This window comes from Mastacembelus armatus, chromosome 5 (assembly GCF_900324485.2).
Source record: "Mastacembelus armatus chromosome 5, fMasArm1.2, whole genome shotgun sequence".
NCBI classification, from domain to species: domain Eukaryota; kingdom Metazoa; phylum Chordata; class Actinopteri; order Synbranchiformes; family Mastacembelidae; genus Mastacembelus; species Mastacembelus armatus.
In genome coordinates this window covers 10,874,128-10,899,657 of record NC_046637.1, presented here as the reverse complement: position 1 = coordinate 10,899,657, position 25,530 = coordinate 10,874,128, and the positions used below count along the sequence as shown (strand labels likewise).

Below are 25,530 nucleotides of genomic sequence, written 5' to 3'. Positions count from 1 at the left end.
AAAGTACCATAAGTGCATCATTTGATATAAAAGTAACACAAAAACGTAAATGTTTTGGTGAACTTGGCAAGATAAATTGATAGTTTATATATTCAGGCAGGTTTGACTGAATCTTAACAAAAACAAATTTCTGCATTCACTTCTAGTACTTAAAAAGGTGCTGGAAGAAAGAAGAAGAAGAAGAAACTCGCACATTGATTGCATCAATTGACTCAATTTTTAGTCTATTTTCAATAAAACACTAAGTGCTTATAATTTAACACTTTTTAAAGTTAACCCGATTAAACTGAAGATTAAAAATATTTCCCTTGATCATGTGGTGGAAAATTCATGTTGAATTATATATTTACATCATGTTGCTTAATCAAACAAAGTGCCACGCTCACAAAAGTTAGTGAAGTGTTAAAAGGGTAATAAGCCAAATGTCTACATATGTGTGAAAGATTTACAGCATCTCCATGGCTTTCACATGCAGAAGTAAACTCTGGGAACTGAGCGAGACAGTGGCTGCGGTTGATACAGACACTTGGGTAGGAATTACACTGGCTATGTGTGGGTGCTTATGCATTAATGAAGGGTGACAATGCTGCAAAAAGTTGAGTCTGAATTCTCTCTTTTTATGTTGACGAGCATATGAAACAAAATCTGTGTAACTGAAAAAACTTCCATCTCATTATGAGTCATGTAAATTCCAGTCAGGGTGACTGTGGAAACAAGGTCAAATTACCACAATGATGCATTTTTTTTATGTGTACTTTCTGGAAGTGTAATTGGTGAAACATTGCAAACACTCAAATACAAAGTGGCAGGATATACACACTTGGCCAGCTGGCTAACGGAAGACTTATTTCTGATGCAAATGTTTTTTTGTTTTTGATTTTGCAAACTTAAGTAAAGAAAGAAAGGACCCTATTAAAAAGACAAAGTGATTTGTTATAACACAAAACATGTTTAAAAGATTTTCCAAGTAGCTGCCTGGAGCAAGACTTTTTTTCTGTGAAGTCACATAAAAAAACATTTTTAGACCTTCCATTTTCAGGCCTGAAAGTGCTGAGAAATCATCTTTGGACGTCCCCTATAATACTATCTGGTCAGCAAGAAAGAAAAAGAGGTTATACTCATTAAGAGAGCACCTTTTCACAAGATACAGGTACAATCTGGCACATATTTTGAACCCAAATATGGATTCGAAGTCTATCAGAGGCGTGCCAATATCACAGGAAACCTCTTGATGGGAGAAGGGGATGGTTGAGGAGCTTAGATTAGGGAGATCCGTATAGGGAGGATGGGTGACTCTGTCCTGTGCTGTGGGGAGTGGTGGGACAGCACATGTTCTACTTCTGTGTGTTTGGCCATGTGCTTCATGAGGTAAGTTTCCTGAAAAAAAAACAAACAAAAAAAAAACAATTTTACACATCACTACCCCAGTAAACATTCATTCTAAAATGTAAAGTTAAGTGGATTCCTAATTTTGGACTCACTGAAGTGTACGCCCTGCCGCACAAGCTGCAGCAGTAGGCCTTGGTGTTTTTGATGGTATGCGCAGACAAGTGGATCTGCAGCGAAGCAGAGTCTGAATAGGCACGGTAACAGTTGGAACATTTGAAGGGCTTGTCTTTATTGTGCTGCCTCTGGTGAGACTTCAGCAATGACAACAAAAAAATAACACCAAATGAGTCCTGCAGCACTTTTCCTGCAGAAGGTTGTGGACTGAGTTGCGGAAGAGAACGCAGTGAACTTTACCTGCAGATTAGACAGCTGAGTAAAAGCTTTTTCACATCCTGGATGGGCACATTTATATGGCCGATCGCCTGTGTGGATTCTGAAACAAAAAAATGTTACCTCAACATTAGCCAACAGAAATGGGTTTTTAAAAAAGCTGACAAGGAACACAGGAAGCTGAAGAAACTTGCGTTGTTTTGAAATACATCTGAGATACCACCAAGGCGATCTAAAAAAAGGTTAGTTTCATAAGTGCCTGAGATTGAATTGGGTCTTTTGAGAGAACAACAAAAAAATCTATTTGTGCATATGAATTAACAAAATTGTTAACGTTGATACCTGCTGGATTCAGAAAGAAAAGAAATATTTTAAAAACCTTCTAAAAAACAATTCATATGAGACAATTTCATGAAGTATGTTACATGTATTAGTTTATATTAAGCCACAGCTTAATATTGTTATGCTCATTATGAAGATGAAAATGTAACCTGACATTAGAGCTAAATTGATATTACATAACAATCATATTAAACGACAGATAATAAAATCACAAAACCCACAGTCACAAACACGCTGGGAATGGTTCAAAGGTCAGACCTGGTGTGCTGCTGCAGGTGGGAGAGCTGGCGAAAACATTTCTCACAGTAGGAGCAGCGATAAGGTTTGACACCCAGGTGTATGCGAAGGTGCTGGGCCAGGTAGGATGCGTTTGCAAAGGACTTAGTGCAGTGAGGACACTTGTGAGCCTTAGCTTCTGTGTGCGTTTTGGAGTGAATCTGCATGTCTGACTTGGAGAAGAAGGTCAGCGGACAAACTTTGCATCTGCGTGAAGAAAACAGAACACACACATATATACAGCTGTAGACCGTATGAATCACTACCAACTTTGGCTGTACTAGGAAGTTTGTGTGTGCTTCCACTCTACACTGTGTTTGCTTCCACTCTGTTCACCTTCAGAATTTTTAAACTGTGAAAATGGTGATAACACTGGAAAACGTCACAGTGGGTATACTACATACGCTTACACAAGTGCTGTGTTTACTGGAAGTACAGTAAAAAAAATAACCTAAGTTACTTGTTTTATTAAACAGCTATAGGTACTAGAAACTCTGCAGACCAAAAATGTATTCACAAAACATGATATGCCCAAACAAACACAGAACATAATAGTGTAATATATTGCATAATGCATGCATTCAATGTGGATTTAACTGCATTTTAAGGATAATGCTTGTATTTCTACATATCCTAATCCCAGGCTTGACTAATCCATACAGTCTAAAGCAGGCATCACCAACCTATGTTCCTCAAGCACCACAGCCCTGCTTGTTTTTCAACTATCCCTGTTGTTTGTTCAGCCATTCAGAAACTGGAAGGGCAGGGATAGTTAGAAAACAAACAGGTACAGCAGAACTCAACGAACATGGGTTGGTGATACCTGGTCTACAGGAACCAAATACTTCTTCCACCACTTTGCATGTCTGTGTGTGGTGTATTTTGTCACGACTTTAGTAGAACTGGAAAGGCCAGATTAAGTTGAGTGACATACACTGAGACAACAAGCAATAAAACCACAAACATACTGATGGTTTGAGGCTCTGAACTCTGGGAGGCCGGAGTGTGAGTTTGGCGAACAAACAACCTACATTTTTAGTCCCCACTGGATTTTATTTAGTATTTTAATATTTTATGGATTCTTTGAGTATTTGTTTAAATATTTTTTTTCACTAAAAGGTTCACTGTGTTATGTAGTACGCTACTTTTGTTCTGTTTCTGCTTGTTCTATAAATTACATGTTTTATGTGCTCTGACATTTTGGTGAGTCAGAAATAATTTCTTATTCCTATGGATATGGTTTGTTCTTTTTGTGTTCTACATTGCAGACTTAACCACCAGTGTAGTCATCACTGTATTTTCTCCTTTTCTTTGGGAGCAGAGCAGGATATCCGAAACCTGCAAGACTATCTAAAAACAACTGTGAGCCAGAAGTCAGAGGAATTCCTTTGTTAGTTAACTGTGTTTATACAGGCCTGCTTAGCACCAGTACTGTACAGGAAGAAATGTCCAACTGCCAAATGAGACAAGCTGCATTAAAAAAAATTCCTTTCATACCTGTAGGTCTTTCCCTCTTTGGCAGTGATGGTGACACAGGACTGGTCGTTGCCTGACGTTAGGATTGGGTAGGGCACAACCAACAATGAAGACCCATTCTCTGCTTTGATCCTTTTACGGCCTCGTTCCTCCTTTGGAGGAGGCCCCAGGAGGCCCACGAGACCCCCGTTGTTCTTCCCAGGGTCCATCCCGTGGCCACTGGCAAACCCTGAGATGAAGTGAGGGGTGGGAGCCCCACCCAGCCGAGTATGGCTGCTTGATGTGGGCGTGGTGGGGGTGATTATCTCTGAGGTGTTGAGGTTACCTGTTCTGGATGCTAGTGCCACACCTGAGAAGTGCAAAGACGAAAAAGACATATAGACAGAAATATCACAGTTTCACAGAGGGTTTGCATATACCCAAAATGGATACAGCAGAACAAAACTGTAGATACTTAGAGTAACAGTATGATGGACAAACTTTAACTTACCATGTTCAATTTCAATTCAATTCAATTTTATTTGTATAGCGCCAAATCACAATACAAATCATCTCAAGGCACTTTACAAAAACTAAAACTAAAAACCCAACAATTCCCTTATGAGCAAGCACTTGGCGACAGTGGAGAGGAAAAAACTCCCTTTAACGGAAGAAAAAACGGTACAGAGAGAGAGAGAGAGAGAGAGAGGGAGGGAGAGAGCACAAACTAGGGGAGAGAGAGAGCACAAGGTTAGTAACATTCAATGGTGGAATATACATGAGGTGGGAGAGGGGGGGGGGGTTAGGGTAGGGGAGCTCAGTGCACCGATGGTCCTCGGGCAGTCTAGGCCTATAGCAGCATAACTAACTAAGGGATGGTTCAGGGTTGCCTGAAGCCAGCCCTAACTATATGCTTTGTCAAAGAGGAAGGTTTTAAGTCTAGCCTTAAAAGTACAGAGAGTGTCTGCCTCCTGAACCCAGTCTGAGAGCTGGTTCCACAGGAGAGGAGCTTGATAGCTAAAGGCTCTGCCTCCCATTCTGCTTTTGAGAACTCTGGGAACCACAAGTAGGCCTGCACTCTGAGAGCGAAGTGGTCTATTGGGATAATATGGTACTATGAGGTCTTTAAGGTATGAAGGAGCTTGATTATGAAGGGATTTGTATGTGAGAAGAAGGATTTTAAATTCTATTCTATATTTTACAGGGAGCCAATGAAGAGAAGCCAATATAGGAGAAATATGATCTCTCTTGCTAGTTCCTGTCAGGACGCTGGCTGCGGCATTCTGGATTAATTGGAGGCTTTTTATTAAGATATTAGGACATCCAGATAGTAATGAGTTACAGTAATCTAGCCTTGAGGAAACAAATGCATGGACTAGTTTTTCTGCATCATTTTGAGACAGGATGTTCCTAATTTTGGAAATGTTGCGCAGGTGAAAGAATGCAGTTCTAGAAATTTGTTTTATGTGTGAGTTAAAGGATATGTCCTGGTCAAAAATAACTCCAAGGTTTTTTACAGTAGTGCTGGAGGCCAGGGCTATGCCATCTAGAGTAGCTATAATTTTAGAAAAGTTATTTCTGAGATTTTTAGGCCCAAATATAATGACTTCTGTTTTCTCCGAGTTTAAAAGTAAAAAGTTACTGGTCATCCAGGCCTTTATGTTAGTTAGACAGGCTTGAAGTCTGGTTAACTGGTTTGTGTTAACAGGTTTAATAGATAGATATAACTGAGTGTCATCCGCATAGCAGTGGTAATTAATAGAGTGCTTCCTAATGGTATATCCTAAAGGAAGCATGTACAGGGTGAACAGAATCGGTCCTAGCACAGAACCTTGTGGAACTCCATAACTAACTTTTGTTCGTGTGGAAGGTTCATCATGGACATGAACAAACTGGAATCTGTCCGATAAATAGGATTGGAACCACTTTAACGCTGTTCCTCTGATACCAATCACATGCTCCAGTCTCTGTAATAAGATGTTGTGGTCAATGGTGTCGAATGCTGCACTAAGGTCTAGGAGGACAAGTATCGAAACAAGTCCATTATCTGAGGCTAAGAGAAGATCGTTGGTGACTTTCAACAGTGCTGTTTCTGTACTATGATGTGCTCTAAATCCTGATTGGAAATCTTCAAATAGTTCATTCCTGTGTAAGTGGTCTGATAGCTGCTTAGCAACAGCTTTTTCTAGGATTTTAGAAATAAATGGCAGGTTGGATATTGGTCTATAATTAGCCAAGACTCCTGGATCAAGACTAGGCTTTTTGAGTAAAGGTTTGATTACTGCAGTCTTAAAGGCCTGTGGTACGTAGCCTGATACTAGAGATAAATTTACCAAGTCCAATAAAGATGAGTTCATTAATGGCAGGGTGCCTTTAAGCAGTCTAGTTGGGATGGGGTCCAAGAGACACGTTGATGATTTCGATGAAGCAACTACTGATGTAAATTCAGAGAGATCTATGGGAGAGAAGCAGTCTAAACATAACTGAGGTCCTACAGATGATTCAAGAGCTACTGTAGTAAAAGATTCATTTATTGCAGGTATAGGAAGCATCTGCTGAATTTTATCTCTAATAGTTGTGATTTTATTTGTAAAGAAACTCATAAATTCATCACTGCTGAGAGCTAAGGGAACACTGGGCTCAACGGAGCTGTGACTTTTTGTCAGCCTGGCTACAGTGCTGAAAAGAAACCTGGGATTGTTCTTATTTTCCTCTATTAGTGATGAATAGTATGCAGTTCTGGCTTTACGGAGAGCTTTTTTATATGTTAGTAGACTGTTTTTCCAGGCTAGAAAAATTTCCTCTAAGTTTGTGGAACGCCACTTCCTTTCCAGCCTTCGTGATGCCTGCTTTAAGGTACGAACATGTAAATTATACCATGGGGCTAGTCTTCTCTGAATCACTAACTTCTTTTTCAGAGGGGCTACAGAATCAAGCGTTTCACGCAGTGAGGTTACAGCGCTGTCAACAACATGATCAATTTGGTAGGGAGTAGGATTAAGGCAGCTGCCCTCCACTATGTTTATACTTGGCATAGATGCAAATAAAGATGGAATCATTTTCTTAAATTTATTAACAGCGTTGTCGGATAAACATCTGCTGTAGTGGAATTTTCTTCCAGACGCTGCATGATCCATCATTTTAAATTCGAAAGTTATTAAAGAATGATCTGACAAAACAGAATTTGGGGGAAAAATTATTAGATGTTCAATTTCGATGCCATAGGTCAGAACAAGATCAAGGGTGTGATTAAAACAGTGGGTGGGTTATCCTCTTCCATGTGAAGAGGATAATATCACATTTATCTGAATATACAGTAGTTTAGATAGGTAAAGACAATGCTGACATGGAAAGAGGTATAGCATTTTCCTTTCAGAGTTTGGACTGATTTGAAATGAATCAGAATGATGCAATTAAATGCAGCTGTATACATAAAATAAAATTTTTTTTTTCAATTTGTAAGTTTTATTTTATCTTAACTTAACCTACCTAATCACACTCTGCAGATCGGAGTAGAACAACAGGCCTTTCTTTTCATTTCATTGTTTGCACAACAATAGACCCTGCTTGGGAGCTTGGTGGTTACCTGAGACGTGGTTTGTCCTTGAGGGATGGTCCATGAGTTGACGCAGATGCCAGTCTTCCCATAATCCTCTGGCTTTTATAGCTGCCTTATCGTCCAGATTTAAGTTTACATCCCCCAAAATACGGCCTGGTAAAAAAAATGCCAAAAAATGTATAATTTTTAAAATATACACAACATAAAGTTTTACCTCCATTGTTATTAAGTTGCCAAACAAAATATATTTATCACAAGCAACATTTCAGCTGTGTAAGAATAATCTTTTGACTGTTGACTGTTTTCACCAATGTTGGTGAGTAGTGAAATCAGGAGTACCTGTGACTGAGCTGGAGGCAGGACGGGCATGCAGGGCGATATCAGGCTGAGATGGGCTGTGGCTGTGGAGAACTTGCATCTGCTGGGCTTTGGGCACCCCCTGCTGGCCACTTTCCACCTGACTTGGGGGAGCCAGCAAGGGCTGCTGGGAAGGGACTGAGGCAGGAGGCAGATGCGGCGGCCTGATCTTCTCCGCCATCAGCTGCTCCTTGATTTTATTGATCAAGACTAGGTTATCCAGCTGACAGCCAGGAAACAGCATTTGTGACAAGAGAACAGCCACTGTCAGTTCAGTCATTGTCAATTTATGGCGCTATGGTTCCCTCTATTGGCTGATGTGTGACATTTTAACTATAACACAGAAAAAGAGCAGCTGATACCTATTACACCAGTGGTTACCAACCTGTTTTTTTTGTTTGTTTTTGTGAACCGCTCATCACATATGTGTGGTAGAGGATTGGATAAAAAAATTTTTCCTATTTTTAGAAACCTGAAGAAGTGAAAGAATCAAGTGTATAATTTTTTAGAGGGTGACAAATTAGTATTAGTACAAAAGCAACAAATAACATTTCTCTGTGTATTTCTTGAATTATCATTTAACCCTTCAGATCCAGCTTGGGATCCTTAAGGTGGCCCTAAACCCCAGGCTGAGAAATGATTTGATTTCTCACCAGTAGTCAGAAGGGGAGAAGATCAATACCACTCCCACATTAATATTCTGAATATGCAGTTACACTGTTGACTAGTTTAACTTAAAAGGAAACAGCAAGTGTTCAAATAGCACAAAATGTTGCTATCAGGTCACAGATTAACATCTCATATCATCTTTGTCTTATTTGTACAAAAACAATACATTGCGACATCAGGGTGGTGGTGGTGGTGGTGGTATGTATTGTGACCCATGCAAGATGATGTCTAGTGGCCAGACACACAAACGTACTCCAAGGACACAAACAAAAATAATACAATATACTAATGTCAGAAGGTACAATGTGCTAATGTGCACTTTTATTTCAGTATAAAAATATGACTGAACAAAAAAAAAAAAACAATTAAAAAAAGAAGCTGAATTAAATAGCAAATACCATCTCAAACAGACGATTCACGTTATACACATTTTTGCTTTTTTCACTTATTTGTTCAATGTGTTTTGTCCGTGCTACTTATAAAGTAGGCCTAAATGTATAGGAGACCGTCTCGTATTTATGAACACATTAGACACTGCATCAGTGCTGAACACATTTACTTAGTTAGAAAACACGGATGTTAAAGCTTTATTTTAAAAAAAAGAAAGAAAAGAAAATCTATTTTGGCACCCCTCCACTTGTTGGCACTCTAGGGTGACCTGTGGCTCTAATTGAACTACTTCTGGTCTGGTTGTCAGAAACAAAACAAAACAAAACCAACAAAAACGCCACTGTTTGTGCTAAGATAAGCTAACAGTCTAGTGGCTGCATAGCTATTAGAGATGAAACGTTATCTATCATCTCATCCACTCATAAAAAAATACAATAAAACCTCTAAACCATAAATGTACAATGCAATGACTTTGCTGCAAATAAGTGTAAATACCAGAATCACTCACCTGGCCAGGCATCGCAGGAGGTGGAGGCCAAAAATAGGGATTGTTAAAGCGAGGTTCAGCCATCCTGAAATGAAGACACAAGGGCCATAAACAAAATGACAGCATGACTCAGCCTCTCCATCTGTCCATCAGGGAAAATACCTGCCAGTATATCTAACCAGTACAGATAGTTGGTTTGTGATGTCTCATCACTGGGTGCACAGGTTAGTGGACTTTTATCTTGCTTTATTTTAAGTAATTTATTTAAAAAAAAGAATAAAATTTGAAATCAAACAAACAAACAAACAAAAAAAACAACAACAACAAAATCTTCTTTCTCCTAGCAATCATCTTATACCCCTTGGGTTTATCCCAGGTTGGTAAGCACTGTTGCAAAGTGTTCCTGTAAATGTATGTGTGGATCTGTTGTTAGGGTGGAAATCAGCAGCTAGACAGTTATGCCAGTAGCTCTCCACCCAAGCAGCAGCTGACTATTTGATGTGATAATTTCAGATAACTTGTCCCAGTCTTGTGACAGTATATTTTCAAAGACATACTGTATTAGGTCTTAGATTCTTTCCAATGAGATCTAGTGTCTCTAAGCCAGCGCTTAATCTGCGATAGCAGAGTCGATGTTCCTGACTTACTGCGGTGAGTAAAGGAGGATGTTTAAAGGATTAAGGATTTCCAACCACAAATCTACATGATGAGCATGCTGCCTGAGAGATGGGCTCTCACATGATCATAATAGTTAGTGAGGGAACTCTCCAAATGCTTATCAGAGAAACCAGAAATGTTAAAATTGATGTGGCTCTGCTCCTAATCTGTCGCTGTCTGTCTCCTCCTTGACACAATGGGCCCCCGGCTGGTACAGGGTCTGATGGGAAACGCTGCACAGTCTGAACTCAGAGTACAGCAAGACCCGAATGACATAACCAGTCTCACAAGCTGAAAGGTCAGTAAACCAACTTAAATATACTGAACAATTATTAACTTAAATAAAAGATGCTCCACAGATACCACAGTGACTTTGGAGTGATGCAGCAGTTTGTTTTGTAACATATGTAATGCAAAATCATAGCATGACATATTCTCATTTAAGTGATAATATATATGATTTCCATAGGCTACAATTAAGCACAGTGCTTGATCCATTTACTGCAGACCATGTTTGACCAGATTGGTGAAGACAATCTAATTTTTAAGACGTAGGGAGCTGTTCCATAGCTTTTCTTTTCTAGTCCGTATGAAGTTCTTTTTTAAAACATTTTGCACTGCATGCTTTGGCACACTTCACCATTCCTGTGTCTGTTTGGTTTAGCAGAGGCATAACACAGTCCACATCTGCGAGCCAAAAGAAACAAAAACGATATGTCCAGGGGTACAAGAGTACAGTAAACCCCACAAAATATTTCTCTAATGATGCCAGAGGGGATCAGATTCACTTCCTGCAGGCTTTCTGCCTCGAAGGAACAGGCTCAGGACTTTGAATTCTGCAGGACGACTTTGTGTCACTTTCTAACAGGACATGCAATAGTGAGAAAACATTTTATGGCAGTAAAGCACTATCTATGAATTGCAGTAATGTTGAGATCTTCCCTTCACCATGTTAACTTCTGCAACTTTAGAGTCAGGTCTAGACTGCAGTACTCTTACTTACTTACTTTAGGACTACTTGTGCCACTTTTGCTAGAAGGGCTTTATGTTTTTGAACAAATACAGCTGCATTTCAATAAGGCTTTAATATTTATGCCAGCAAGTCATTTTTAGGGTTGTAATTACTTCCAGGAGGTTGTGGAAGAAAAAAATAACCCTTGCAGTATGTTTGATGTGGGTGCACTAAAGAGGAGCTCGTTATTTGCTCTTTATGGCTACAAATAGATTTTTATTGTTAATTATTCTGCTGATCATTTTGTTGATTGTTTGAGAATTAGTTTTATCTAAAAAATGCTTACTACAGTTTTTTAAAGCCCCAAACGACACAAATTTATTGTTTAACTCGGCCAGCAGCCTAAACCCATAAATATTTACTAGCATATATGACAAAGAAAAACATCAAATCCTCATATTGTAGAGGCAAGAACCAGAAATATTTTGCAGTTTTTGATGATTCATGAATCATCATTCTTTTTCTTTATTTTGCTAGAGACTAATCAGTTAATTGTTTTTGGTGGTGGTTTTTTTTAGTATTAATTTAATAAATAATAATTATTCTTAAAGTGGCGCATTGAACTACTGTCGACTAAGCCACTTTTAAAAAAGGTTTAGTAAAGGCATAAAAGAACCAGTGCAGTAGATCTAATACTGGGTTGTCATGTTATGGAAAAATGTCTTTGACTCTTTACACCACTTACCGAAAAATTTGCTTAATAACATTTATGCCTGATGGGTTGGTTGAAAATGTGAAAACCCCTAATCATCTATTCATTGATTATTTCTGGATTGTCATCAAATAGAAATAATTAACAGAAGTCATATCCTGGAAACCTAAAAGATCTTATCTATAAAGATGCATAAAGCATTAGTCATTCATTTACTAACCGTTAGTGAGGCCATTAATTATTGTTTTGAAACCCTTATAAAATCTATTAGAAATATATATATATTAGAAATATATATATATATATATATATATATATATATATATATACAATAATATTAATATTAGATTAGAAGGGAAATTCAAGTGCAGGTGAAAATCACAATAAAAAAAAGAGCAAAGTATAAAATAGAAAGAACATCCTATGCTGCTGTTAAAGCTGTAAATACAGTTATCATTAATATTTAAGTATACTGATCTATTTCTATACGGTAGATTAGGTGTTATAATAATCCTAAGGATGGTTAGTAGTAAATCAGGGTCAGGTGTTGTGGTGTGCAGAGAGAAAGCCTCTTTTTCCAATCAGTCACTTTCAGCTGCCTCAGTATAACAGGAACCACATCATTACTGTGATCAAACAAATACAAGTGCACGTCTAGAACAAAACTTAGGGTTAACTTTTCTCCTCTTTTTGTAGCTGCTGCGTTAAAAGACGCAGGTCTTTGAACGTGAACCCCAGCAGCCCTCAGTGGAAACAGAGACGGAGCCTCGGTCTGTCCGCTGCCTCTCCCACATTCTCAGACAGTTTATTAAAAAATTTCAGACAAAAGGAAAACAAAAATGGCAGCCCTGTCTTATTTTTATAAGCACTGGACGCCATATTCTGCAGATCCCAATATAATAAGCAGATAGTTCTCCAGGTGTAAAGAAACGCCTTGGAGAGCCGTCTGGACGTGGCGTATTTGCATTAAGCATACGGATGATTGTTTACTTTGATTTGCAGGTTTGAATAGCCCGGCTTGAGGAGGGGGGAAAAAAAAAACAGCCTGACACTTCCTACAACAATCATGATGCCGCTGCTGAATGCTCTGCCGCTGCCGAGCCATAAACTCTAACGTCCCCGTTAACACCGAGGCGTAACCAAAGCTTTTATTTACCCGACGGAAGAAAAGAAAATCGGAAATCTCTGCGCCACAAACGCTCTTTTTTTTTAAAATTGCAACTTTTGCGTGACTTCAATAGAAACGGCGGCACAGGAGGCTGCGTTCGTGTGAGAGAAGAGAACAAAAAAAAAAAAAAAAAAAGAGGCAGAGATGTTTGCGTCGAGAAGACAACATACCTGAACCAGCAGAGGAAAGGTTTTTTTTTTTTTTAATTTATTTTTTATATATATATAAAGGATTAGTCTCTTCTTTCTGCCTGCTCTCAGTCGGACTTCAAACCTTCCGGTTCGCCTGCTGTTCACTTCTGGGTGCTGCAGGCGAGGAACCGCTCAGTGTCAAAACACCGAGCTGAAGCAGATTTTTTAACCCATTTTCTGGTTTCTCGTTTCAGCGCTGCCTGTTTCCTCGCAGATGTTGGCGATCGCCATTGCGCCGCAGCGGCAGATAAAACTGAGCGTCGTGCGTGGGGACTTTGTAGTTATCATGATTTTCCTGCACAGCGACGGATGTGGTGGTTAATATATTGTTTTCTAATCACTGACATCAGTCTAAAAAAAAAACCAAACAAACACAATAACAAAACCCAAAAGAAAACAAACAAAAAATAAATAAAACAAAGACACTGAGCTTTTATTTGTCATCAGAGAGACACGGGGTCACTTTTTATGCACAAAAGAGAGAATGAGACTATAATTGCTGCATTACATGTGGGATCTAACTCAGTCTGTATAAAAGCAGTCTCTGTCCCAGGTCACTAGGTAAATATGAAGTGTAATCCTCTCAGAGCAGCATGATAGGCTGCTAATATGCCTTGTGCTGAGCTCAGCAGGAGGTGGCACTGCTGCCACAGCTGACAGGCTCTGCTAGTGGTGAGGAGACCTTATGTATGGAAACCAGGGATGGATGCAACACTATTTGAATTAGAAATCTGTCACCTCTACTACAAATAGCATTTTTTTCCCCAACCTCTGCTGTTATATCACAAGATTCATTCATAGATTGAAGAAGTTCCTTTTGTTACAACCTGCGCCAATACTACTGGGGTTAGTTGTAACAATAATAATGAAAGTTGAGTCTCCACCACAAATTATGCATAAATTAGTTTTATTGTATGTACATACCAAGACAGCTCCCAAAAATACATGACAAATTCCTATTACACCCAACCCCCTCTAATCTGCAGTTGTCAGATCCTCAGTAGGCCTGTGTCAGGTGGAGGGAGTTCAAAATACAAATCTGCTGCTTCAGTCAAGTAAGCACTCAGCATATTTTGCTGCACAATGAAGATTTCGGCTGGTGTGACACAGCCCACACAGCAGCTGTCTTGATCCTTGTTCTCTGAGGTTTTCTAATTTCTTGCAAAATCTGCCCAGGTATTTTCTGGTTTTACCGTCTTTTCCCTGTCTCACCTCATCTGAGAAGGATGAAGTATGTACACAGGGACACCCCTATCAGTTTTCCTCAACCTGAAAAAAGAAAATGAATGAATCATTTTATTTTTAACATTATCACCACTAAACTAATTAAAATTGACTAAAAATGACTTTCTTACCTGTAAAATTCTCTGAACCTATTTACACAGCCTGAAATTCCACATGGACATCAGGAAGAAAATGGTCTTATATGAAACTGATCACACGATTATTGGGTCTTCCCATCCAGGTGAAACCATCCCTTTGTTGTTATATGGAGTGATCATTAAATAATGATGAGCAATATTTCTTCACACGGGAAAATGAGATGTGACTTAACCACACATGTTCTTAAAATTAACAAGTAAGTTGTATTTTATTGTATTAAAAATGGACTATAAACTCTATGTTTTTCTCAGAGCCTTGTCAATAACAGTAGGCAAAATTAGACAGTCATTCAATGTGCTAATAATCCTTTATTGGTAAAGCAGAAGCCAGCAAGTTTTGGGTTACCAGGTTGTGAAACATCCAGTCCACTGGTGTTTACTCATTCTGTTTTGTGATCAGTTCTCATGGGTTTTTGACTTTCTAATAATAAAACCTCCTGTAATATGTTGCTGCACTGTCACATCTTTAATCTTTTTTTTTTAATGAAGTCTAGAGTTGTGCCTTTCTTGTTAGCAAATAAATGTGGGTCCTCTGCTAACCTCCAGAGGGTAACACTCCATTATAACTATTTTTCTGATGAATTAGAGAATTAAAAAGCAAAAGAAATGTGGAGGAGGATAAACGCCCATCAGAGTCCTTTGATGGGCATTTTGGCAACTTCAGAGTTGGTCTTGTAAATGTTTTTTGACCAACATAGTATATAAGACATTAGTAAATGATCTACTGACCATTAATAAAGCCCCAAAGAACTTGTTACATAATTTATAGGCTCAAAATTGGAGACATATAGATTAATATTTGAACTTAAATTATTATTATAATTAATGTATTTACATAAAATACATTAATGTTAAATCCAAGAAATCTAATCATTGTATACATATAAATAATATATATATATATACATATATATATATATATATATATCTAGCATCTATAGCCCTTTCTTACCTACATGCAACTGCATGTACAGTAGGCAGGAAATCTGCACACACAGATAGAATTAAACACCAGCACACATTCAAATTTATGGTCATACCCAGGGCTGATGCAAAACACCAAATGATTCTATCTCATATGTTTGGCGTAAGTCACATTGAGGCTACAATAGGCATCCAAATCAAGCAACTACCAATAATTAGAAAGATAACCACTTTTTCATTCTCTGATCTCTGAGAAAACTAAATCTAAAGACAATAAATACGAGCACATTTCAACTTCACTACTATGTAGAAAATGTGTTTGTTTTTTCTATAACATTTTTCTGATAAGTTTCATAAAAAAAATTAATCTCTATACTGTAGCATCCTATGATGTTTTCTCTTTACTTTTTTGTTTTGCCCACTACCAAATCATTTCTCCCAGATCATCTTTCTACAGTATATTTGACAGTATATTTGACATTTTTGCACAACTTCCTTCTTCCTGCTGTAGATTGATGTGAGAGAAAAAAAACCTGATAAAACTGTGGTCTGTGAACCTGTTCTTTGCATATGAACGACATGTCCTCAAGCGTCCTGGTTTCAAAAAGGAGATGTACCTGATTTTGATTTTTGAGTCTTCCTCCGAAGATGTTTCTGCAGTTGTTGTTGACTGTGAGATGTTCAAAAATCCATTTCCCTGAACATTTTAAGGGTTTCTTGTCCGGGTTGGCAGAAAAAAGCTTCAAAGTTCATATTGCACATATTGAAACCTAACTTTCAGTTTTAAGCCAACTGGAATTAGAAGTCTCTTAAGGTGCTCAGATAGAAGGGAACTCTAAATGTCAGAAAAATGTTAACATCAATGTTACTTTACAACTCATTTTCCCTATAACGTGCATTAAAAATAGTTTGAACATGAGCAACAGTTAAACAGACACTGTCCTGTGACCTGGCATTATAAACAGTGTATTTAGATGTAATCAGAGAGCAGGGACAGGGAGCCTCATAGATAAATAATGTATAAAGTAACTCCCTTTTGTTAGTTAAAGAGGAACATCCCATCTGTCCAAACAGTGTGCAGTGGCTGGAACTAGAAGCCAAAGTGATTATTGTCGCTTTGGATTCATAAGGAATGGGTTACAACAGAGAATTTTAGTTTTTAGCTCTGCACTGCAAAGCAGAAGTGAATCGTATTTGCAACTGTTCAAATGTATCACCAGGATATAGCGTCATCCTCTTAACATGTAATCTACAGTCTAATCCTTCTTTATGTTTCTTGTAACCTTTAAAATAACGTGCAGGAGTTTGAACAAGGTGGGTGTAACAGAAATGTTTGCACATGCTCTCTGAAGATGGAACATCATCTCTTCAGCTGTTTCTTATCTAACACAAACACACAAACAAAGAGGTCGACTTTGCATGTCTCACTTTTAGTTAGGTAGCTGTCAGACTGGTTTTCTTGTCGGTACAAACAGTGCCACACCCTCTGAGACACACGTGCTCCCTCACCTCCACACAGGCCAGGTGCAAGGAGCACGGGAGGGGGGAGGTGAGGGTCATTATCCCCCATGAGGGTGGAGCAAATGGGGAGGTGAAGGGAGCAGGCTGAACATTTGAGGCTCAGACTGACATGCTGTTCTGAAGGCTCCTGAGAGCAGAGGTAGGAGTCACTGTAATTTATGTCTAATCTAGGCTCACATTGTTCTTTTACATGTAATTTGAATTTTCTTCTTTGACCATATGAGATGGTTGATTTTTGCACCAGTCTCTTGATCAGCAGGTAGATATTTACAGTAAGGTCGGAGTCTGTGCACACGTCTAATGTAAATTTGCATCTCTGCTCACTTTACTTGATGTTTCATATCACTATGTTATTCATTCCTGGTGTCTAATATCATGTTTGAAACAAATGTATATATTGTGCAGGCTGACAGAAGCAGACAGCTCATTTTTGATTAACTGTAAACAGCTGTCTAGTCCAGGGTTCAGTACTAATGTACACAGTAATTATTGATCTGCTACTACATGGAAGAACATTCACAAAGTAGCTCCACAAAGTAGTGAGTTTATAAAAGGTTACAGAAATATTTAACAATGTCTGGAGGTTCGACTGTCAGCAAAGTATCTGTAATTCCTGAGCTGTTCAACCCTGAAGCAAAAATAAAACCAGTTTTTCAATAACTAAGCCCATGTTTATGTGTTGTAGCCATGGATGGTGTGTTGCAAGGAGCAGTGGTGTTGTGTGTGTGCAAACTCGCCTGCAATCTTCTCTTCTTGCCCTCACTGACTACAACCCACGGCCCTGTCAGTTTCTGCTGCTGCTGCCTTCTAGTCTTCACTGACTTCCTGGTCACAGGTGAGTATCAGGACGTGCCCGTCACCACAGCGCTCTAATCCTCTGGTTTCCATCCTTTTTGACTGGTTTACCACAGCTGTGGCTGATGACCTTAAGTACTCCTTCATCAACACTACCTGCCAAGGGGTTTATTTTGAAAAATGGTTGAAGTAAAAGTTACTAAAAGGTGGAAGTATTACCAGCAGAAAGGTCCTGAGTAGGGCAACAGGGACAAGGCATTAAAATGAATAATATTTAAACAAATTTTTTTTATCAGTTGATTACATGTGAAATGAAAATAATGAAGTAAAAAGTATTTCCCTGAAATGTAGTACAGTGGAAATAGAAAAGTAGAAAATCAAAAAAGAGAAGCACCTAAAAAATGTACTTCAGTACAGTCATACTAGTAAAGTTGAACATCATCTACATCATCATCTACAACATCTAAATTGATTTTTGATTATTTATCACTAATAATTACATTAAAGAAAAAAATTTGTTTAAAAAAATATTTCATACAAAACAGTAGTCTAGAGTTGAAATCATTAGCTCACCTTATTTGTAAGCGAATTATTTAATTAAGTTCCTCAGCTTTATGGGAATGCTAAATCACTGGAACTCCTGTTTTCTTTAGGTTTTTAGATGAACTACATCACAATCTTTTCACGTACCCCACACTGTGAATGATTGCTCCTATCCAGTCCAACCAGTGGTTTAACTCACTTACACTTCATTTTGGTTTCCAACAGTTTTTCTGAGCTTCCTATGGATCTCTGGGTCCTGGCTGACTGACCAGATCCCACTTGGCGATGTCATCGCTCTGCGCTTCCTGCTCTTTCTCGGCCAAATGTATGGCGGGGTGTTGCTCCTCACCACACCTCTGATTGCTGTGGAGACTCTGACCAGACTGCTGTGGCCTCCCTCTGTTGTCAGTCATGGGAAAGTAAGTCATAGAGAGGGCTCTGATGGACAGTGTTGTTATACTGGTGAAGTAACTGTGGAAGAGGAAGAGGAGAGCAACATCCCAAACGAAGACCAGAGGTTGTTTCATGTAATCAGCTACATATGCTGCCTGTCAGTGTGGGTCATTGTTGCCCTGAATGTCAGGTGGCAATTGAAGCTGGAGGAAGTGTGGGCTACTGCCTGTTTACACACCAACTCTCTCTTCAGATGTTTGCCCAACCTGTTGAGTCCCATGCCCAGCGCTCTGAATCCCTGCTGGGGCATGGCCTTCCTCCTCCTTCTGCTCATCCTAGCCGCAAGCACAGGCCTGCACAGACAGCACCATGCCACTGCAAAGATGGAGATGACACACAGTGCAAAACATGGAGTTAACAATAATGGTGACAGTTACCGCCAGGACCTGGTTCCATTGCTGCCTACACCCTCTAAGCTTGTGAACCTGGGGATGTCAGTGTCGGAGGCAGCACAGCGTGTTGACCCAGAGAAAACAGAGAGCAGCTGCACTGTTCACAGAGCATATTTCTGGAATAGCGTGCAGATGTCGGCGTGTCACCATGGAGACTTTGTCCTTACCTCCCCTGGGTGTTTGTCTGCAGAGAGGGGAGGACAGAAGCACGAAAGGACAAAGAAAGGTATACCTCTGACATTTACCACGAAGGAAAAAGTGGAGTCACAATACAGGAGCGAGGGTGGGTGGCAAGAGTGGATTTTTTCCTGCCTTGGGGTGAAACTAATGATAGGGTTTGTGGGTGTGCTCTCTACCTTTGTGCTGCCTCTGAACCTCAGTGTGAACATTCTTCTGATCAGGACTATAGAAACACTGCTGGAGCTGTGCCTCAAATCCACACTGAATCCTCAGGTCCGATCGGAAGCAAAGACAAATGGCACATCAACCTCTCATAACGAAACACTTGTATAAAATCAGACTGGTGCAAGCAAAAGTGGATGTTGATTGGAGACTATTTGCTGCAGGATCACTAGATTAATGCTGCATGTGCGTAGACAGCAGGTCTACCTGTCAACACTGGTCTGAATGGGGTGGAAATAAACATTACCAAAGAGCTATTCACATGTGACGAATAATATGTGGAAATTGCTGAAAGGTGCTGAGGAGGCAGGTTGAGGCGTGCTTGTAGTGAGACCCTAAACCTGACTGAAACAGATGGCTGGAAGGCCTTCTTTTACTGCTCAGAGCATTTGTCATTACACAATGGGTCACAGAATGAGCATGTGCAGTTTAAATCAAACTAATCCAAGGGCAAACAGTGTTTCAAAAGTAATGATCCAAAGTTTGCTGATGTTGTGTCATAAAAAGCTGGCATAAAGCAATGTATAAATAAATAGAGTTACTTCAGGGTGTACCAAAGATTTTGTTTTTTCGCTCTTTGTATTTCAGTCTCTGGTCTTAAATCAGTTGGTTTCAAAGGACTGCTGCACCTGAGAGGTGGAAAATAAGCAGGTAAATTTACTTAAGTAATTGTACTGTACTTGAATATTTACACTGCTCAATAGTCCACCACATTTTTGATGGAAATGTTATACTCTTATATTGTTAAGTTATTTTATACATGCCTGATACCTACATACATACAGGCATTTGAGAACTATTTGACTACACTAAAGCTGAGACCAAATACAGTGGTAAAAACCTACATCACTATCATTCAAAATGGTTGTATTTCTCTTTAACAAGTACTTTTACTGGTATTGCATTTTGCTGACAGTTCTTTTTACTTACTGGGGCACTACTTTTTATGGTTTGACTTGTTAACAAAGTTAGACAAATATTAGTTAATATCACCACTCACAACTTTTACTTCTTTTAATTCTTTCTGAGGCAAATCTGTTTTATTCACTAAAAATTCTTTGTCCAACTCTGTCATCCAGCTGAGCTCATGTTTACTGATTTTGAAAGTTGTAAACAATCTGAAACTGAAAAAGTGATTTAATTACAGTAACATAATATTAAAGGTTCATTTAATATAAGTTACTATATACGTTTTCTAGGGTAGCATGGTGGCTGAGTGGTTAGCACTGTTGCCTCACAGCAACCCGGCCTTTCTGTGTGGAGTTTGCATGTTCTCCCCGTGCTTGCGGGTACTCCGGTTTCCTCCCACAGTCCAAAAACATGCATGTCAGGTTTACTGGTGACTCTAAATTGCCCATAGGAGTGAGTGGAAGTGTGTGTGGTTGTTTGTGTCTGTGTGTCTATATGTGGCCCTGTGATGGACTGGTGACCTGTCCATGGTGTACCCCTGCCTTCCACCAGAAAGAGAGCTGGGATAGGCTCTAGCAGATCCTCGTGACCCTGGTTAAGGAATAAGTGGGTATAATGGATGGTTGGATTTTTCAGAGCACAAAGGTAAAATGGGTTATCCTGCCTCCTCAATTTGTAATGGATCACTGATTCAAGACTCAAAATGATCAGGATTCACCAACTTATTAAAATGAGAGTATTGATATTAAATACTAAAATTTTTTATTAAAATCTTGATAATTCAAGTTTCTTCTAAGAGTGTCTGCTTGTTGCCTGGCAACCACAGCATAACAACAAGTTACTGTAATGGTGAAAAAACACTTCAGCACATAAACTCTGAATTGTTTTTTTTTTTTGTATGAATTCAAAACAATGCAGTCATTAAGTCTACTGAGGTTCAGAGGTATTGAACAAGACAGTAACTAATTGTCCCCCCCCTCCAGTGTTTAGCCTATAACAAGCTAAGAGAATGGGCTGTTAGGAATACCTTCACATTTAGATACTGCACATGGAAGTGGTGAGGTGTCTTCTCATCTAGTTTGAGCCTGATTTACAGTTTTCCTTTGTTACTGGAGTTAAATGCATTAAAAAAAAAAAAAAAAAAAGAAAAAAGAAATGCCTGAACTGATCAGATGTGTAGTCCAGAATGGTGATCAGTAACATGTCAACACCAGAGGGCACTCCTGTACAACAACAACAACAACAAACACCAACTCGGGGCTACTAACAGCCAAGACTTTTAGGCTTGAAGGATGTAACAGGAGAGGAATGAAGAGGATCCAGATAACAAAAGACATCAGAGGCCACACCTCTGATGGAGCCGGAGGCCTGCACGCCTCGCCTTTCAAAATGCACAGACCTGTGCAGACAATTACTCAAACCACAGCACACACTGACAAACAAGATTAAACAAAGCAACAACCTCTGTGATTAATCATGCTATTTTAATACACAAACAGTCAATGCTGAGAGGAATTAGAAGGCTTCATAACTGTGAGATGGCACATGTTCTGCTGATGAGTTTGTGAGCAGACAAAAGTTTAATGAATGTCTTTAAGGATTTAATTTTAAATTAGGGCATGATGACATTAAGGGGAAATGTCTTGCCGTATGTTTTCTCAGTCATGACACTGTTATATGCAGTAATGGCTAAAAGGCAGAGGTGTATGGCAGTACAAGCATTGAGATCAGTTTCTTCCTAATGGTGTTTAGTTTTAGTGCATAAACAGCACCCCTCCATACCCCCCACCCCCACCCCCAAGTAATTTAACTGCTCATAGCCAGATGAGTAATCTTCTTATTCACCAACATTATGTAACTACTTTGTGCATTCTTCTCTGGCTTTCTTGTGACAAATGAGGCTCATGTTTAAATTTCTTTGTAAATTCTTAAATTGCAGAGCGGACATGATCTTCAGAGGATCTGTTGATATCAGAAGATGTCTATTCTTGCAGGTTGTGCTCCAAACCAAAAAGTGAATAGATTGAATTAGACTACTAAATTAACTTAACAACTAGACTGGACATTCTTTTGAAAGTATCCACAAGAAATGAAACGAGAGGAACCATTTGATACGCTTAAGTTAATAAACATGCACCCTACAGCACTGTACTGAACAAAGTGCTGCTGAAGGTAAAGATTTTTTAAATCTGGATTTATTTTCTCAGCATATTAGTCAGTTCTTTTATTGAGAATTCAGTCTTTCAGCTTCAAATTGCTTGTTTTTCCAACTCACAGTCCAAAATAGCCCTAAATGAAGGAGAAATTATGGAGGGAGATGGATGAGGTGATTCAGCGTATTCCTAGTGGTGAGAGAGTGGCAGCATATTCCTAGTGGTGAGAGAGTGGTGATTGGGGCAGACTTCAACGGACATGTTGGTGAGGGAAACAGAGGTGACAAGGAAGTTATGAGTAAGTTTGGTATGCAGGACAGGAATGCAGAAGGACAGAGAAATGGCTGTAGTGAACACATTTTTCCAGAAAAGGGAGGAGCATAGGGTGACATATAGGAGTGGAGGGAGGAGCAGACAAGTTGATTACATCTTGTACAGATGTTTCAACCTGAAAGAGATCAGTGACTGCAAAGTAGTGGCTGGGGAGAGTGTAGCCAGACAGCATAGGATGGTGGTGTGTAGGAGGACTCTGGTGGTGAGGAAGATGAAGAGGACAAGGGCAGAGCAGAGGACAAAGTGGTGGAAGTTGAAAAAGGAAAAGTGTTGTGCGGCTTTCAGGGAGGAGCTGAAACAGGCTCTTGGAGGTCAGGAGGTTCTTCCAGATGACTGGACAGCTACAGCTAAAGTGATCAGGGAGACAGGTAGGAGGGTACTTGGTGTGTCATCTGGAAAGAGGAAAGCAGATAAGGAGACTTGGTGGTGGAATGAGGAAGTTCAGGAGTGTGTTAAGAGGAAAAGGTTAGCTAAGAAGAAGTGGGACACTGAGAGGACAGAAAAGAACAGACAGGAATACAGGGACATGCAGCGTAAAGTGAAGAAAGAGGTGGCAAAGGCCAAACAAAGGGCGTATGAGGATTTGTATGATAGGTTGGACACTAGGGAGGGAGAGGTGGATTTGTACAGGTTGGCGAGGCAGAGAGACAGAGATGGGAAGGATGTGCAGCAGGTTAGGGTGATTAAGGACAGGGATGGAAATGTGTTGACAGGTGCCACAAGTGTGATGGAAAGATGGAAGGAATACTTTGAAGAGTTGATGAATGAGGAAAATGTTAGAGAGCACAGAGTAGAAGAGGTGACTGTTGTGGAGCAGGAAGTAGCAAAGATCAGTAAGGATGAAGTGAGGAAGGCGGTGAAGAGGAAGAAGAGTGGAAAGGCATTTGGTCCTGACAACGTACCTGTGGAGGTATGGAAGTGTTTAGGAGAGGTGGCAGTAGAGTTTTTGACTGGGCTACTTAACAAGATCTTGGAGAATGAGAGGATGCCTGAGGAATGGAGGAGAAGTGTACTGGTGCCCATCTTTAAGAACAAGGGAGACATGCGGAGTTGTGGAAACTACAGAGGAATAAAGCTGATGAGTCACACAATGAAGTTATGGGAAAGAGAAATGGAGGCTAGACTGAGGTCAGAAGTGAGCATTTGTGAGCAGCAGTATGATTTCATACCAAGAAAGAAAACCACAGATGCAATATTTGCTTTGAGAATGCTGATGGAGGAGTACAGAGAAGGCCAGAAGGAGCTGCATTGTGTCTTTGTAGATTTGGAAAAAAGAGTATGACAGGGAGCCGAGAGAGGAGCTGTGGTTTTGTATGAGGAAGTCTGGAGTGGCAGAGAAGTATGTTTGAGTGGTGCAGGACATGTATAAGAGCGGTGAGGTGTGCTGTAGTTGTGACAGAGGAGTTCAAGGTGGAGGTGGGACTGCATCAAGGATCGGCTTTGAGCCCCTTGTTGTTTGCTGTGGTGATGGACAGACTTCTTTCCTCATTGTTACTGTATAATCTTTCACCTTAAGTCATATTTGTTTCCTCCATCATAGCTGCAGCTCTTGCTCTTTAACTGCAAGTGATGGCATGACTGAGTCTTCATTTCTGCTTTTCCATCACTGACAAGATTAAAAGCCTAACACTCTTGCCTGAGGAGGGCCACAGACTGGAATCTGATACGGGTCTCTTAAAGAAGAGAGCTCAAACAGTTTTTATGGATGCTTTCCCCTTGGGTAAAATTGTCTATTACAGGATAGGCACCTTCTCCCTGGATAGAAAAGTGTCTATCACAGGACTGAGTTGAGGAAAAATACACAGAATCAAAGCTGAGGATATGAAGCCACTTGTCCTGAGGGTCAGCTGTGAATAGACGGCACTCCTAACTGCTCCTAACTGCACAGTTTGCTGTGAACAGCTGTAATCATGATGCAACAAGACTCAATTGCTTTGATAAAGCAGCAGGGTACAGAATTACACAAAAAAAAAAAAAAAAAAAAAAAACTTTCTGGTGTACTGACTATGACTCAGATGTTAACTCTCAAACTGGGACAATTTCTTATCTCCAGTTTAACAACTAGTCATTCAGATGCATCACAGATGGCAAATGAAGAGGACCTATTGAAACCTGCAGCTTCCCCACAGTGAGGGAACGCTGAGCTCCAGCAGACATCTTTTCTTATTCATCACGTTGCACGTCTGAGTCTAAGCCTGTGCCAAAATGGAAAGCAGTAGTAAAAGTGAGTGCATAACCTCCCACTTCCCTGCTGGATTGCAAAGCAAAACAGAGTTTGGCACATCTTAACTGTTGTATATGAACCTCCGACTGAACCAGAGCAGGTGTTGACAAGCAGAGGCAAAGATTTCTAGTAAGATTCCTCTGCCTCTCAGATATGTTTAATTTTGAGACGCTCAGTTAAAACAGTGTTGATACTTTTGTTCTTAAAAGTAACGTAAGCAATAATGGTCACTCCATGACCTTACCTTACCTTACATAACCTACCTGAGTGGCTCTGGATGCCAGTGTCAGAAAGTGAAATCAGTTACCTTTGCTGTTTCCACATTTGCCAGCACCCGGAAATTAAAACCTTAATTTATCTGATAATTTGGCAAATTTATTTAATTTGGTATATATGTGCGTTGTGTTTAACGCTAGTTAGTAAATGTTAGAATGCTAACATGCTAAAATTAGAAGGTAACCGTTGGTAAACATTAGACCTGACAAACTGTATTTAGTTTAACGCACCCATGTAGGTTTTGAGGAAATTTCACAATTTACCTTTTGAGAAAGTTACAGAGACTGTC

The 25,530-nt window shown here is 39.6% G+C and overlaps 2 protein-coding genes across 7 annotated transcripts; one reads left to right on the top strand and one right to left on the bottom strand.

The window, feature by feature from the left end:
- Positions 1 to 867: 867 nt before the first annotated feature.
- On the bottom strand, positions 868 to 13,188 carry znf362a (zinc finger protein 362a). Of its 4 annotated transcripts, none has more exons than XM_026308019.2 (9): positions 12,914 to 13,188; positions 9,276 to 9,339; positions 7,691 to 7,931; positions 7,379 to 7,504; positions 3,835 to 4,162; positions 2,320 to 2,544; positions 1,744 to 1,822; positions 1,482 to 1,640; positions 868 to 1,377 (listed from the first exon to the last, which is right to left on the bottom strand). In XM_026308019.2, the coding sequence occupies exons 2-9, from the start codon at positions 9,336 to 9,338 to the stop codon at positions 1,258 to 1,260; spliced, it is 1,341 nt and encodes a 446-aa protein (XP_026163804.1). In that variant the 5' UTR covers position 9,339; positions 12,914 to 13,188; the 3' UTR covers positions 868 to 1,257. The 4 variants fall into 4 exon arrangements, with proteins under 4 accessions (XP_026163804.1, XP_026163805.1, XP_026163802.1 ...); XM_026308020.2 differs by having other exon boundaries at positions 7,691 to 7,898; XM_026308017.2 differs by lacking the exon at positions 12,914 to 13,188 and having other exon boundaries at positions 9,276 to 9,461.
- On the top strand, positions 9,785 to 20,555 carry LOC113130993 (uncharacterized). Of its 3 annotated transcripts, XM_026308023.1 has the most exons (4): positions 9,785 to 9,905; positions 10,129 to 10,209; positions 17,447 to 17,596; positions 18,325 to 20,555. In XM_026308023.1, the coding sequence occupies exons 3-4, from the start codon at positions 17,449 to 17,451 to the stop codon at positions 19,455 to 19,457; spliced, it is 1,281 nt and encodes a 426-aa protein (XP_026163808.1). In that variant the 5' UTR covers positions 9,785 to 9,905; positions 10,129 to 10,209; positions 17,447 to 17,448; the 3' UTR covers positions 19,458 to 20,555. The 3 variants fall into 3 exon arrangements, with proteins under 3 accessions (XP_026163808.1, XP_026163806.1, XP_026163807.1); XM_026308021.1 differs by lacking the exons at positions 9,785 to 9,905; positions 10,129 to 10,209 and adding an exon at positions 13,461 to 14,513; XM_026308022.1 differs by lacking the exons at positions 9,785 to 9,905; positions 10,129 to 10,209 and adding an exon at positions 16,164 to 16,900.
- Positions 20,556 to 25,530: the final 4,975 nt, after the last annotated feature.

Coding starts and splice junctions, on each gene's coding strand:
- znf362a (XM_026308017.2), bottom strand. CDS start 9,380: ATGCTGTCATTTTGTTTATGGCCCTTGTGTCTTCATTTCAGGATGGCT. Junction 7,505..7,690: donor TGCCTCCAGCTCAGTCACAG/GTACTCCTGATT, acceptor TTTTTTTACCAG/GCCGTATTTTGGGGGATGTA. Junction 1,378..1,481: donor GCGGCAGGGCGTACACTTCA/GTGAGTCCAAAA, acceptor TTTTTTTTTCAG/GAAACTTACCTCATGAAGCA.
- LOC113130993 (XM_026308021.1), top strand. Junction 17,597..18,324: donor CACTGACTTCCTGGTCACAG/GTGAGTATCAGG, acceptor GGTTTCCAACAG/TTTTTCTGAGCTTCCTATGG.